General features: G+C 33.3%; 1 protein-coding gene across 4 annotated transcripts in view; it reads right to left on the bottom strand.

Annotated features, from left to right (window-relative positions):
• Positions 1-15,134, bottom strand: part of PPP4R4 (protein phosphatase 4 regulatory subunit 4) — a 67,436-nt gene that overhangs the window by 5,218 nt on the left and 47,084 nt on the right. For 3 of the 4 annotated variants that reach the window (XM_064659044.1, XM_064659046.1, XM_064659047.1), the window contains 13 exons: positions 14,344-14,421; positions 12,754-12,837; positions 11,305-11,487; positions 10,469-10,574; positions 9,557-9,704; positions 7,126-7,270; positions 6,228-6,269; positions 6,062-6,136; positions 3,982-4,057; positions 3,448-3,528; positions 3,031-3,124; positions 2,553-2,623; positions 1,635-1,773 (listed from right to left, as the gene is read on the bottom strand). In XM_064659044.1, the coding sequence (XP_064515114.1) occupies positions 1,635-1,773; positions 2,553-2,623; positions 3,031-3,124; positions 3,448-3,528; positions 3,982-4,057; positions 6,062-6,136; positions 6,228-6,269; positions 7,126-7,270; positions 9,557-9,704; positions 10,469-10,574; positions 11,305-11,487; positions 12,754-12,837; positions 14,344-14,421 (1,322 nt within the window). The remainder of the gene's footprint in view (positions 1-1,634; positions 1,774-2,552; positions 2,624-3,030; positions 3,125-3,447; positions 3,529-3,981; positions 4,058-6,061; positions 6,137-6,227; positions 6,270-7,125; positions 7,271-9,556; positions 9,705-10,468; positions 10,575-11,304; positions 11,488-12,753; positions 12,838-14,343; positions 14,422-15,134) is intronic. The other variant, XM_064659045.1, reaches the window with a different exon arrangement.

The raw sequence follows: 15,134 nt of genomic DNA, 5'->3' as shown, positions 1-15,134 counted from the left end.
AAAACGAGGTTTTGAGCACACCTAATTTTTGAAACTACGTAGCACTCTATGACATTTTACATTCTCAAGGTACATGTCCCATTTACTTTATAGATATCTGAAAATGTCAGCATGTCTACTAATCTAATAGTTGAGTTTGAAACGATGCACTCTGAAATAAGTGACCACCTAATGATCACCTATAAAAAGTTTGAAGTACTGCGGGTATTATTAAGGAGAAAGCATTAGACACTGGCAAAGACAGAGACAGAGGGCACTGTGATTTTGCATCTTAACGACAAATTACTGTGAAACCACTTAACACAAACAGTCCATCTTCATTCACTACTTACCTTCCAACCTCTTCTACCAAGAAAATGCAATTTTAAAAACAATAGATCACTACACAAGCTTGACTTCATTCCAGAAAAAAATTATCTTGTACAGTGAAGATGGTAAAACTCCAGCAGAAAAATTCAAGTATACAAGTAGATAAATGAATGCTGTTCAGAGAATTTCTTTTCGTGTTTGTTCAACTTTTGAGTGCTTTATTTTATAATTTACAAATTCTATTAACTTAAAATTGTGAGGAAAGTGGGGGGGACGTTTTTTGGTTTGTTTTTTAAAGGAATCTGAAAATACTGAAGTGGAAAAATATATTCATACTGATACTTAACTCACCAGAAAAGACCATTCAAGAGACAACACTATTTTTTCCTCTTTATATCCGGCAAACCAGTGTAAGGTGTTTCCTCTTTCCTACCTTGGCTTCTACTACACAGATCCACTTTTCTAAACAGCCTTGCTTTCTTGCTACAGCTGGCTCATTTCCCTTCTCCATTCTGCTTTGGCTACGAATGAAAATCTCTGCTAGCCAAGAAAAGTCTCAATTTGAGCACCCAAAATTACAGCTAGTCCAATGGCAGTAATTTAGACCTAAAAGTTATAGTGTAAAAGAAATCTGCAGGGAATTTCCTGCCAGTAATATAATGGAGATTTGAGTATGTGTCACACTGATTTTCTAAGACTTACAGTTTTATCATACGAGCAAACAAATACATTCTTGATTTTGTTCTTGCAAAATGTTGAACAGTTTAGGCTGATGTTTAAAGAGCTAAGGCAGATGCTTAGCACTGAATTTTTGATTTATCTAAATGGCTAAGGTAAGGCAAAGAAGGTATTAATAACAAGTAACAGTACCAGTTCATTGTAAGTCTCAAGATTCATCATTAAATTGTTACATAATGATACATAAACTATATAAGCACATAAAAAGAAGGACGATGAAAAATTAAGTAGTCTAAAAATACTTATATTCTATTTCTCCATTTACAGGCAGCTAAATCACTGTGACTGTAATTATTATATATCAAAGGCACTAACCTTCACTTTGTCCCATTCTACCCTCCCCAGAATCTAGCAGCTGAATGCAAACGTGCAAGAGAAAACAATGTGAAAGACTAATTAGAAGGTAATGCCATCTTAGAAACACTTATAATTGCATACATCACATTTCTACACTGCTATTTTAGTGTTTCAAAATCTGTGTGCAGCAGTATCTTAAATATAGGCTGAATTTTACATGGCTCCTTTGAAAATGGAGCCTTTGAAAATGTTCCCTGTAAGTTTGGTTTAACCTCTCATCAACCACTTACATGCTCATCCTTCGGGACTGACTCTCCTTATTTCCATTGTTCTTTTGGTCAGCTGAGTTAAATAAGTTGCGAGAAGAAGAACTAGAAAGGAAGGCAGCATTCCCACTACTGCCAGTAGAATGAGTCCGGAATGAATCATCTGAAATAAAGAGTTGCAGCTTAGACAAAGAATTTTGGCTGAAAAAAATAAACACAGAGTAAACAGAATGAGCTGTTTTTCCGGTGGCAATAGTGGCATATTTCCTATGGTACTAATCCAAAATTTTAAGGGAATGGTTTCAACTTAACATTTCTTCAAGTATTTTTATGATAAAAACAATAAATAATGAGAATACACATTTTTAAAGAAAATATTAATACATTTAATGTATGAAAATAGCAGGATTTATTTGGCCAATCTTTAGCTGCTTAAAATGTAGCTATTTAATATAATTTAATTGTCCAGTGGCCATTAGTAGTGAACGGAAAGAAAGGTTCCTCTAGGAAGTCATTCATTTCAGTCTTATCTTTAATCATCCAAACTCTTCAACATCTAGTGGAAAGAACTGCAAACAGCAATTTCTCTTTCTTAATTCAGTAGAAGTTATACATAATACTCCTTTTCCTTATGTAAAAAAGGTGGGAGAAAACTGCAAATCCAACCTTTTTATGGTATCCAAAATTCCAATTGGGTCATGACAAACTCATTTTATTTTTACTACTTTTAAATGCAACTTTAAGCAAATTTTTTAAAAAAAAAAGAAGAGCCTGAAAAAACAGACTAACTACACTAGCACTTAAATGTTCAAGTGTACTGGATATCTATATGCTGCTGTCTTTAGTAGAATGACGTTTTACAACATGCCTGTTTAATGGAGCTGACATATTCAACATCCACACAAAAAACTAAAGTAAAACATAACATAATAACCTACTTACCACTAAAGGATAACATACAACTCTTTCCCATTCCTGATACTGAAGATGTATATCCTGTAGCAGAACTTTTACTTAAAAAGCAAACAAAACAAAACCAAATTGCTTATTTCAGAAAGTGCTCCTCTCACTTGTATCATACTGCTGTTTAATAATCTTGGATGTTATTTCTGAGTTTGTATGAAAAAATTAAATGAGAAAGTTATGCTGAAATCTCTTCAATAATGTACAAAATTAGATTTAGCAGTTCATATCAAAAATTATTTTTAATACATGAGAGAAGGTGACATATATTAACTTAAAAGTTTTTAGGCTTCAGCATGCCTTAGATGGTATTTCTTCCCTCAGTCAATCAATTAAAGAGAAAGGTAAAAATTTAGATCACAATTCAGTGAGCACATCATTACTTGCATAGATTCATAACAGCTGTCTATTAGTACACAGTTGCCTATGAGGTAAGCAATGAAGATAATAAAGATACTTAGGACACTTGTCTATGTTGCTGTATTTTGGATGAAGTGCTTGAGTACTGAAAGACTGGCTTCGAACCAACTTGGATTTTTTTTCTTCTTTGCCTAAAATTATAAAGAGCAAACATTTTTTAATATCAATACCATTGCATTTCCTCAATAATTAAGAACACTTTTAAATATAGTTTTCTGTCAACCCATGGTAGCTGAAGAAATGGTTTAAATACTTTAATAGTGAAAAAAAACCAAACCTTGGGTCACTATTTATATACTAAAGAATAAAAAAAGAACCTAAAAACCACAGAAAACACATTCACTTCTAGGAGTGGAATGTTTTCCTTTGTATAGTAGATGAAACTTTGGTCCACAGTGGTCAACAGTGGAGAGAGACCAAAGCATTCTAGGAGAGTTTTTAAAACAGTTCTTACCTGCTGATGTACCAGAAGAGCTTCCAGGAACAGAGAGATTGATACTTTTTGCCAACATTGATGATGCTTTACTGTCTCTACCTACGAAAAAAAGTCCGGTATAATTGCTTCTCTCTTAAAACTTAGATTTATATAAAAGAGAGGACATAACATATCACAGTCCTGGGGCAAACAGTAGTAAATATCTAACCCAGGGCTACTAACACTTCAGAAATACCACAGAAGAGTATTTACATTACATGCCAAAATAAAAAATAACAGAGAATTTAAATTGCAATGTATTTTACTAATAAAGCCAAAATAATATCTATATTATTATATTATTATATTATTATATATGTATACTATTATATATAATATATAATGATGCTAGTTTTCATTAATAACTTTAGAAATATATAGAAGCAAATTTTATTGCCACTTTCCTAAGCTCTATTCACGGTGTAAAGCGTCTCTTTTCTGTTCTTTTCGCTACTACCTTTGGAGAAGAGTAAGGCATGCACAAACAATATATACACAAATAAACAAACTTACGCTTCTTTTCAAACATTTTATCATTAATATTTGTAGATCTTCCTTCAGTTTGCTGCTTCTCTTTTTCTAATTGTTCCTAAAAAAATGAATAATTTTCTTAAATATTACTCAGGAAAAAGTAAATAAATTGTGTTTCGACAAGGGATTGCTTCCAAATCACTCAGATAATGGTTCATTTTTACTCTCTCCTACTAGTAGTACAACCCCTAGTGAATATCCAGAGAACCAGTTAAACAATACAGAAAGAAATCAGGCAAAATAGCTCATAAAAATCACACTCTGAAAAAAGCTCAGAGTTGAAGTTCAAATCTATAACTTATTATTAAAATAATGCCTGGCCTTTGGGGTTTTTTATATTTAAAAAGATACAGAAATTTTCAGCTGGCAATGTAAAAATTTTCTGTTACACAAATACTCTGAAAACAGAACTGGCAATATTTTTAATTAAATGAAATACAATTCAATGAAAATGTTTTTCTCAAATGCTAAGGTGTGTCACATGCTCAAATATTATAAAGGTCTCAAATTAACATCTACAGTTTGTAAATCTTTATGCAAAACAAAATCAGTTACGTAAAATTGTTCACGGTCACGGAATTTATTTGCCTTTCTGTAACATTGGGTAGCCTTAAAGTATCTTCTATTTGGTGAACAGATATCACTCCAACTTAAAAAAATTATATAATATTAGCTTATTTTCTGTACCATCTTCATAAATAAAAACTGTTAAGTGAACCATATTTGTTCTACTCTATTTTTTTTTTCATGTCACTCTAATTACTACCCAAGTTAAAAAAAAAAGGAAGAGGTAATTAATTACGGTCAAGGTTTCTGGAATACAGTTTCTACAAAGTCTACTAAAATTAAGGAAACTTATTAACATATTCAGTATTAAAGCTTTAGCAGTCAGATACATTTAAGTAGGCTGAATGGCTCTTCATCTGTTCGGGATTGCAACATGTCCCAATTTCCTGTGTACACCTCAGGTTCCCCAAAAGCATGCCTGTCACAAACAATGCCTGAGGTCTTTGTGATACAGAAGGTTTGCCCCTATCAATGGACTATATCACAAGAATTCTAAAGTGTAGCTGTAGAAACAGTGTAAAAATCAATGTTATCATACAATACGCAGTAACACAGAGCACACCAGAGGCTATTTTCCACTGTCCCAAATGCCTTCACTATAAAAGCATTCATTGTATCCACTTGAAGAATGTTAAAGCTAAGTTCAAGACTTTGAATGTGTGTGCAGGTCCTGAGAACAAAGTTGAACTGCTTGCTCATGATAATGGGAGGTGGCAGGAAGGACATAAATCAGGTGTATTTATACTGAGCAAATCAGCTGTCCAAGAGAAGACCTGCAGGACCTACTGAAATCAAAGTGGACCACAAACGTAGGAAACAATTAAATTGTTTGGACAGTCTTGAATCTGTTCTGGTTCTCTATAGAGAAGTTCATACATTACAAGTCAAAGGAATCGTGTTAAGGAAATTCAGGATCTTCTAAATCCTATCAGCTTCTTAGCTTCTCCCACCTCGGGCTGGAGAGGAGGCAGCAGAACGGAAGACACAGAGCACTGCAGTAATCTAATCTTGGCTCTGTGAAAATGTAGTACGTGGTGAAGATGTAAGCTATGTGATGAAGTGCCTACTGCAGCTTTTGTTTTTCTTCTTTTTCTGGCTAACAACAAAGCCTGTAACAGACTGAGCCTCCTTCAGCCTCCTTGGGACAAAAGAAGTTATGACATTAATTTCTTTGCCTAGGGAAGCTGTATGTGAATTCTGAGGTGTTCCAGTAATCAGTTTATTATGTTATGCATGGTATTTTTCAAGAAACTTCAGTTTGCCTTTCTAATTGATAAGCAGAATTAAGCCAGTAAAGAAAAGGATGTTAGAAAAGGATGTTATTTGTTACTTTGAAGGACTTAACCTTATTGTAAAGTGTAAAATGAAACCACACACAGATTATGAAACTAACAGGTCTCTCCTTAATATCCCTTTTCCCTACCTTAAAATTATTGCTTCATTAATATTTAGCTACGATCTGTTAAAAAAATGACAGTGTACTGATAAAATATACCATTTCCAAAAGGAGATGCTCTTGTCTCTCTTTTTCTTGATCCAATAAATCATTTTCGTAAAATCTTTTCTGAAACTTCAAAATAAAATCAATAAAAATAAAAAATCACTACATGAAAATGGAAATTTAAAGTAGTCGGTAACTATTAAAGTTAGTAAATACTTACAGCATCTACAGAGATCTCCATTCTGTCCAATTCTAACACTGTCTATAAAGAAAATTAAAACATTATTTATTATTACTCAAGAGCATGCCATGCTTTTAAGGAAAAAATACTTCTTAAATACTTGAAGCCTATGCTTTTATTGTTGTGCTACAATGCAGTTAAAAACTGTCAGAGAGTATTCTCAGAGCCCTGCTGAGACTCAAAATGAATAAAATCATAGAATATCTACATGGAACTCAAAATACACTCAAGCACTGAAGCAAGAATGGCTAGAGCACAAGCTTAGGAACCTAGACTGAAAAAGAACAACTCAGGAATCTGTGAATAACTCAGAAGGCTCCATGCAGGTGTTCATCCAACCTCTGCTGCAGATTGGCCCTGTAAGGAAGCCACCTACTTTAGCTATTTCACTTCATGGTTTCTAAATTTGAATGTATGAGCATTCCCTAAAGATGAACTTTTTTTGAATATTCACATTACAAAGGCATTTGTAACGTTTCAAAATTCTGCAATGCTTTATCTGTATATTGTATAACACAGATTAACAAGATATCACTATCTCAAAGACCCGATCAGTTTTACTAGGATCAACATTTAATCCTGTCTCTAGTCATCTGCTATTTTTTCATAAATGGTCATTGAGCCAAAATACTGAATCTCAGTTACTAGAAAATAACTGCAATATAAGTAACCAAGGAAACATCAATGCTACTAAATTTCACAGAAGGTACTATACTACATCTTCTTTTTAATTGTTCAAAATTTCATCATAGACAGTGAAATTTTTTAATCTCCTGTTCTTACGTTAAAAAAATCAACAAAGAGCATAACTTTAGTCATCCTAACTTTTAATGATTACCCTAAAGACAAAACACTGCTGAAAAAGAAAAATGCTTACTCGTTTCACAATGGTCAAGACATCTTTGTCTTTCTCTTGACACAAAAGTTTCCTTATACATAATTCCAACTGCTGAAGTAAATGTTTATCAGTGGGAATCTTCAGAGTAGATTTAACTTTTGGCAACAAATAGCATAGCTTCATTCTACCAAAAAAAAAAAAAAAAAAAGGCAAATATTTTCTTTTTAATGCAGATGTTTAATAAACATTATCAATTTCTCAATGTATTGCATCCTAACACTTGACACAAAATAATTAAGGTAATAGCTCTTATTTTTCAGAAGTGATTGTTGTTTATGTGTTGTTTCCAGACATACTGTAACATTTTCAAAAACTTCGCCATAGACCAGGACTACAGTCCTCTATCTTGAAGTCCATAAACATGTCTTTGGTTTGTTTTTTTTTTAATCTGGAAAAATAAGCAGACCTCTGGATTCCCTAAATTTCCTCTGGATTTCTACAGACCTAACTTAATCCGTTATCTAAATATCCTGCAAATCTGGTCCATTGTGACAAAGGAGTTGCACCAAAAATCATGTTACTGCAATTCCATACAACTGCAAGAATGAAGATGTATTGGAAAGATTAAAAGGATTTAACTATTTACTGGGTCCTAAGAAGAGATAGCCCTTCTTTCCACTACCTTATCTTTCTGTTTCTATCTAGAAGTTGCCTCTGCTTGTCCTGGCTCTGCTACTGACTGGACCTTTCATCAGCTCAGTCAGTCCAACACTCAACTGACTAACCTAACAGGAGACTAACTTACTTGAGGGAGAGGGTAGAAAAACTGAAGAGTTTTCTGATGACTTAGTGAGTTTAATCAGCCTAGAAAAAGGCCCAAAAAGCAGTCCTCAAGGCAATGGAAGGGGTGGACACTGTGGGTAAGAAGCTGTAAGCTGCTCTACTGACTGAGGAAGCAATTTTAAATGCAGTTAATTCAGAGAGAAAAATTATTCATATAAAATAACAAAGAAGAGAAACTTCAAACTTAATATCTTGCTGCTCACAGACACTGTGGATACATTTTTATCACTAGAGTGCCCCTGCAAAGCTCAGCTTTGCCTCCTTTCAATCTGTATGGCATAAAGTACTTAGGTGAATTTAACTATGACTGTCTTGTACTGAGGACTGAAATTGTCCTTGGGGAACTCAACCCCCTAAGCTGGAAGACAGGAATGGGAAGCAGAATGAAGTCCCCATAATCCAAAGGGAAATGGCCAGTGACCTGCTACACCACTTAGACACACACAAGTCTATGGGACCATTCGGAATCCATCTGAGGGTACTGAGGGAGCTGGTACAAGAAATATAAATGGCAGTATGCTCTGTTGTTCTCAGAGTCCACTGCCTTCTGATCAGAAACATTCCTGTGCCAGAGATGGTAACTTTGTGATTATAAACATTCAAAAAAATTTTTCATATGAATTCATATTACCATTTTTATACCTTCCATTTTAACTTTCACCATTTCTCACTACAGATTTACACCACACTGTAGAAAGCCAGAATAATATCTCCCTAAGTTTGTTTTAAAACCATCAGCTAACAACTATATCTAACCTCTAAACTTCACTCCACTGAAGACAGTGCATTCCTTTTGTAAAAGGAGTTAGAGAACAATCCAGAAAATACTTATGAAAAAATGAATTTTAATGCCAGCTAAGGGATTGCAAGTTGGTTCAAGTTGCTATTAAATTTTAATATTGTATCAATAGAGCTTTTAATTAAAATATTTGTTAAAAGCACTAAGCTACTTCAGATTATATACAAATTTAGTTTATTGTTTCAATAACTTAATGACATGAGACATGAATGTTAAGCTATATGCAAAAAATGGCTTAGTTTTTGGGATCCTGCTGAGTTGAGATGTGGCAGTTACTAAAAGAGTGTCTATTTAAACAGTTCACTCGGTAGTACACAGTATGCAGTGAAGCTTACTGAACACACACATGTATGTGCAAATTCTGCTTATGTAAATCTGTGCATTATTATTAGATGAAGTAGATACACTTTTACATAAGGTAAAACCTGTTATAACTTGTTAAGCTCACACCACTGAAGGAATTCCTTGAGTGTTTCACTTTACATGTAGTGACAGTGAAATGCATGGAAAATAATGGAGACTGAAGTTATATTCTCCCCTACACCCATGACTCTTTTCATCTATTGCTGGCTCCTCTGCCTCATTGTTCCCTTCACTCCCAAACCCTAAGGTTTTTGATCAGTCCCCAAACACTCAGACTGACCTGCTTCTGTGGTTTTCTAACACCATTCCCATACTTCCCTACACCTTTAATACTGATCATCCTGAAGGCTCTTTACTTTTTTATTCAAGTCCCATTATTTAAAAAAGTCATAAAACCTCTAACAATATTTCTTAATATATTATTTAAAGCTTTTTTTCCTGTACACTGCTACATATTCTTCATACCTCACATTTGCCACTGGATCGTGTGTAAGTTCAAGCACAGGTAGAAAGAAGTATTTACAGAAGAATGATTTTGAAAACAGTTCCATAATGAATTCACAAGTATCTAAAAAACGAAGTCTGTTCCAATAACTTTTTCCTTGGCCCAGTTCTGAAAAATAAAAATCCACAGATATTAGCTATCAAGTTTTCAATGTCAGATAGAAAACATTTCACAGGTTGACCTTTGACTCGAAGATAACAAACATGCACATCAAAAGGCATAACTTCTCAGCCTATCTCAGCTCTTCCTTTTAGTGAAAAACTAACATTCTGAATTCGATGACCATTTCTGTCAGTGAGCACTTGAAAAAGCAAAAATAGCAACTGAACTAGCTACTGTGTTGAACAAAGACCTGTATGCCTTTCAAACCATGTCACAGGTATATCAAAATTACTACTAGCATTAAGGAATGCTAATGGTAACTGTTAAAACTTCTAACCTATCTTTAAAACACATAGCATACACCAAAAAGTCAAGGTGACTAATTGATTAATACATTAATTTCTGAGATTTATTCAGCACTTCTTATGCTGAAGCCTCTAGACAATTTTATTTCTACAGAGGAATTCTTCTTTGTATGTTGCTGCACCTACAGCTTAGCAATTTTGGGTACAAGAAGTAGGTTGGAGGGATCTTAGCATATTATCAATTTCCTACACTGCCTCTTTCCCAATCCCTTTACATTAGCTTCAGATATAGTCCTCACATATGCACAGTACATTTTGCCTGGTGATAGTATGAGCAACTGAATGTCTTCCAAGTGTAATCCCTCCAATGATGGAAGCAAATTACACTGAATAAATATAACTCTAAATAGATCTGCAGTCAAAACTAACTTGCATCTCCAAGTAATCAAGGAAAAATTATCTTACGTTCAATCAGTTTCTGAATAACCTCATGTCTCTGTTCCTGTTTGCGATTGTAACGCAAATAAACGCAGAGAGTTCGAGCAGCTGCTTTTTGGACTGGCAGGACATTCTTGAAAGAAATAAAGGGAACACAATTAAACCTATCTGAAAGAATATGACTAAAAACCTATAAAAATTCTAGAAGTAAAAAAAAAGCTAAAAAGTAGCCTAACTTTATAGATTTTGAAATAGTTCTCATAATGTCAGGGGAATAAGGAAGTTTGGCCAATTCATGAGACACTTCTTTATTCCTTCTGCCCAAGTTGTATATTCAACTATTTCATAAGCAACTTAAAGTATTCCATGTTTACATGGCACCTTCTGTATTGCAGGTGTCAGAAAATAAAACAACAGTTTTATTCCTGAATTAACTCAGTAAAATTTCAGACTAGTAGCTCTAAATGACCATTTATTTTAGGAATACAGTGTTCTTTCATAAAGAACAAACTCAGTGTAAAGAAATGTATGGAATCAAGACAAAGAAGGCATATCTCAGAGGAAAAAGTCTGCATTTAGCTAGAAACAAACTGATAATGAACACAACGAAAGGAAAAAACGCTTGGGTAGGAGGCAAACCATGACAAACTGTCAGTCCAAATTTTGCTCCTCAGATGGCAGGAAGTTTTCAGAGCAAATTCAGACTTTAATTAAAAAAACACAGCTTGATAAACCATACACAACGAAAAATAGTACTTTAAGATCAACATAACACATAAAGTACTACACATAGCAAATATCTGGTGGTCATTGCTCTAACTAGCATAAGCAAAAAACAATGAGAACGTGACAGGTGGGCTCACATTTGTCAAAATGATTGTCAACATTCTGTGAAGAAAACGGTAATAAATCTGATCACTTGATATGATATGAGGGAGACATGCATATTTTTGTAGTAACTTCTCATGTGTTCTCCATTTTAAAGAAGTTGCTGCTCTCTGTTCTGCTGTTGTTAATGCAGGAATCAAGTCAGGAATGGAGAGTAACTAGAAACAGAAATACAAACATTAATTATACATTGTCTAGCTTTGTGTCATGTTACTATGCTTAAAAAGCACATCACAACAATATAAGAAGGGAAGAGATTTTAAGGGGTCAATTAATTCTTCTGCTCAGACAGGATCAACTGTGACCATTTCCAGTAGATACTAGTCTAACTTGTTCTTAAAAAAAAGTAATGAAATTTAATGAAGGTTTAAGCAGTAAATTGCTTTACTAGTCCAAAAGCTATTGCAGTACTTAACACATTTTCATCTCCAACCCCTTCTCCTGACAAAGTAAAACTAAACACTGTTCTCTTTGTAATACCCTTTTACAGATATGAAGACCCTTACACCAACTATCCTCAGTCTTCTCTTTCTCAAACCAAATTAAACCCATTTTTCTTCTATCCTCTTAATCTTTGAAGTTATTGTTTCACTTCCCTAGTTAATTTTAGTAGGAATTATACACCTTTTCTCAGTAGGAGGCAAATAATTTATACTAGCAAAGCTAAATTCTCTTTAGCACTAAGAAAAATGCAATAGACTGCTACACTTGACATTGCATTTGCTGTATGTTAGATGTATCTACAGCTGTAAACATCTGACAAATTCAAATCTTAAACTACACTCCCAACTTCTGTTCATACAGAACAAGAAAATAAATTTATTCAGTTCTTGTACTGTTGCAATATCTGAATTTATCCATATGTTTAGGAAGTATGCTCAAAACAGCATCTTGAAGCAAGAAATTATCTTCTCCATCTAACAGGTGAGGAGCCATGGAATAAAGCATCATCCAGAGCCATATGCGATTAAATTAGCAAAGTTGGGAGCTGAATACAGATCTCTCAAATCCTAATTCAATGCCTTTGCTTCACGAAATAGATTTCCTTCTAGCAGAAGCTGTGTCTGAAAATGGCAACCATGGGCAGTTGACACATCAATATAAAAAGGATTTGAAATTCGGTGTTAGCTATCACTCCTTTAGCATGAAACCAAGTTTTGTTTTCACTTAACTGTGGTTAATTAGAAAAAAGAGCATGGATAAACTCTTCATTTTTATATTGAGTCTAATCTTTCAAAACCCTGTTTTTATTGTACAGTTTATAAAGTCATCAATCAGAAAAAAAAAAAAAACCAACAGAAACTTCTAATTTCTCCAAAGCAGAAACTAATCATGAAAGCCATTTAATACCAAATGTGTCCAAACTTTGCTACTACCTTTATTTAGAAAGGAAATTTAAAAAAAAACACCATGAGAATACCCACCTTGCTTTCTGATCCATTGTTTTCTCCTCTGTTAGCCATTAGTTCAAGGATTTCAGGAAGGTGACCTACTAGAGCATCTAACACCTATTTAAAGAAAGACTGCATGAAAGAGGTCTGTAAATTAACCCGAATCCATTTTTAATTCTCACCACCATATCCCTGCTGACATCTCTTATGTTACTGCTCTCTCATGTTGAGAAAAAAAAAAAAAAAGGAGAAGCACTGGAGTTGCATTGATGAGGACTGAGATTTAAAACTGGTATTTTAATTTAGTAAGTAATATAAGTACTACAGGTCTCAGTTTTGGTTTATGTGATCAGACAATGTTTTCTAAACTAGCCACAGCATACAGTATTTTAAAATGAAGATTAATCCTTGACAAAGATCTATATTTCATCAGCAAAGAGACACAACAAACAAAAACATGCTCTTCTATGTTTGTCAGCTGCATCTTAAAAGTCATTTTTCCTGTGTTAAGAAAAAATGCAGTTGATAGAAAAAATAGAATACATAGCTTACATTAATAGACTAACCCTCCTTTCAAATGTTGTGAGACGTGAAACTCGACTAGAAAAGTATGTAACTAAACATTCTTTGCAACAATTCATAATGGATATAAGATAAAGTTCAAATATTTGTTATTATTCATATAATAAACATTCAGGGATCAAAACAAGGAATTTTTCAAAATCACCAGCTGCTTCTAAGTCTCAACTTTCAGGTGTTCAACTTGAGAAATATTCTAATATGGGTCACAATTTAGTAAATTGTAAGTAGATGTTCTACCAACAATTTTAATTTCCTTGAAAACATCTAACAAAAGGTACTGAAAGAAAAAGGAGCACCTGAATACACAACTCATTTTTCCATGCCATATGCAAAGATCCTCATAGAAAACAAAAAAGATCAAGTACTGGAGTAACTGGTAGAAGAGGAAATGGTGCTTTTTTTCTCAAACATAAATATTTTTCTTTTTTCAATCTTAAAAATCTCACTATGTTGACTGCAATATAGCTAAGTGATTCATTTATGCAGGTTGCCTTGGATCAAAACTCTTTCTATAAATCTTGATCTTTGAACCACACACAACTTTCTTCATCTCCTTTTCTGCTGGAGAATGAAAATAAAACAAAGTAAAAACCTTGAATGCTATCACCTATTATTACAATATAGTATATTATAATATAGTATAATATAGTATAATATAGTATAATATAGTATAATATATAATATACTATATTATAATGTATTATAATATAGTATAATATAGTATAATATAGTATAATACAATATAGTATAACTTTCCAGCATTTGCAAGGTAATAAATAATACAGCAATTAAAACTATTTAGAATTAATATTTTAAAAGCTAATAAATTCAGTGTGGGTCTACAAATTTCAAACACCTCCCTATTTTCCTCCTTTTTATTCACAGAAGGCTGTCATCTTTATACAGCATCTGTGAAACAAAAGTAAAAGCTGCTGATCATTTCAAATTGTTACTCTACTGTCTTACAGCAGAGTTATTAAACATGAAGATAATCTGCCTCAATGTAACAAGGAAAAGGAAGTTCCAACAAAAATGTATTACCTCCAGTGACTCATCCTGTAATAGCGTAACCAGTTCTTTATGTATTGTATACACATCAGAATTTAAAAGCTTAGCAACCTAAAAAATGACAGTAAGATAGCAAGGTGAAACATTCTTTAGTTCCACGGCAGAACAACACATATTTACTCTGCAGCAAGCATGAAGAAGGGATGCAGAAAAATTTGTTTAATATCAGCCTCCTAAAGTTGTGTGCTTTCCCACTGATCACATTAAAAATACACTTACACAAAGAATATGAGTCAAGAAACAGGTCTATTATCTAACTATGAAACATGCTTTTAGAATTAACTCTATTTCACATTTACCAGAAATGTTTAAGGCTGTACTGCAAGGTTAGAAAAATTCCTTATGGAATATTCAAATGTTGTACCTCATGCACCTCAGGAGAGTCAAAAGTCAACCTGCCATATAATTTACAAAAGATTAAATGTAAAAATTGGTTTAGCCTGCATTTAGGTTTCCTCAACCTTTCCTTCTGAAGTTTTTACTCCTTACTTCTTTGGAGTTTTTGACTGTGACTCACAAGTCTCATGTAAATTTCTAAAAAACACTAACAGTCCATCTCCACACTGTTAAAAAGGTTTTATAGCAAACATGAGACAAACTTGAGAAATGAGATTTTTTGCCGTAAGGAATATTTAGATGATGTTTTTTAATTTTTTTTTATTTACATAAGCTAAGTGAAAATAAAAGTTTACTTCCAATCAAGATGAAGATTTAAGGAAATGGCTCCATGTTTTTTTTTAAAAATAACCCACCTAGCAGTGAAT

This window comes from Pseudopipra pipra, chromosome 6, assembly GCF_036250125.1.
Source record: "Pseudopipra pipra isolate bDixPip1 chromosome 6, bDixPip1.hap1, whole genome shotgun sequence".
Lineage (NCBI taxonomy): Eukaryota > Metazoa > Chordata > Aves > Passeriformes > Pipridae > Pseudopipra > Pseudopipra pipra.
This window is presented reverse-complemented; position numbering and strand designations above follow the sequence as displayed.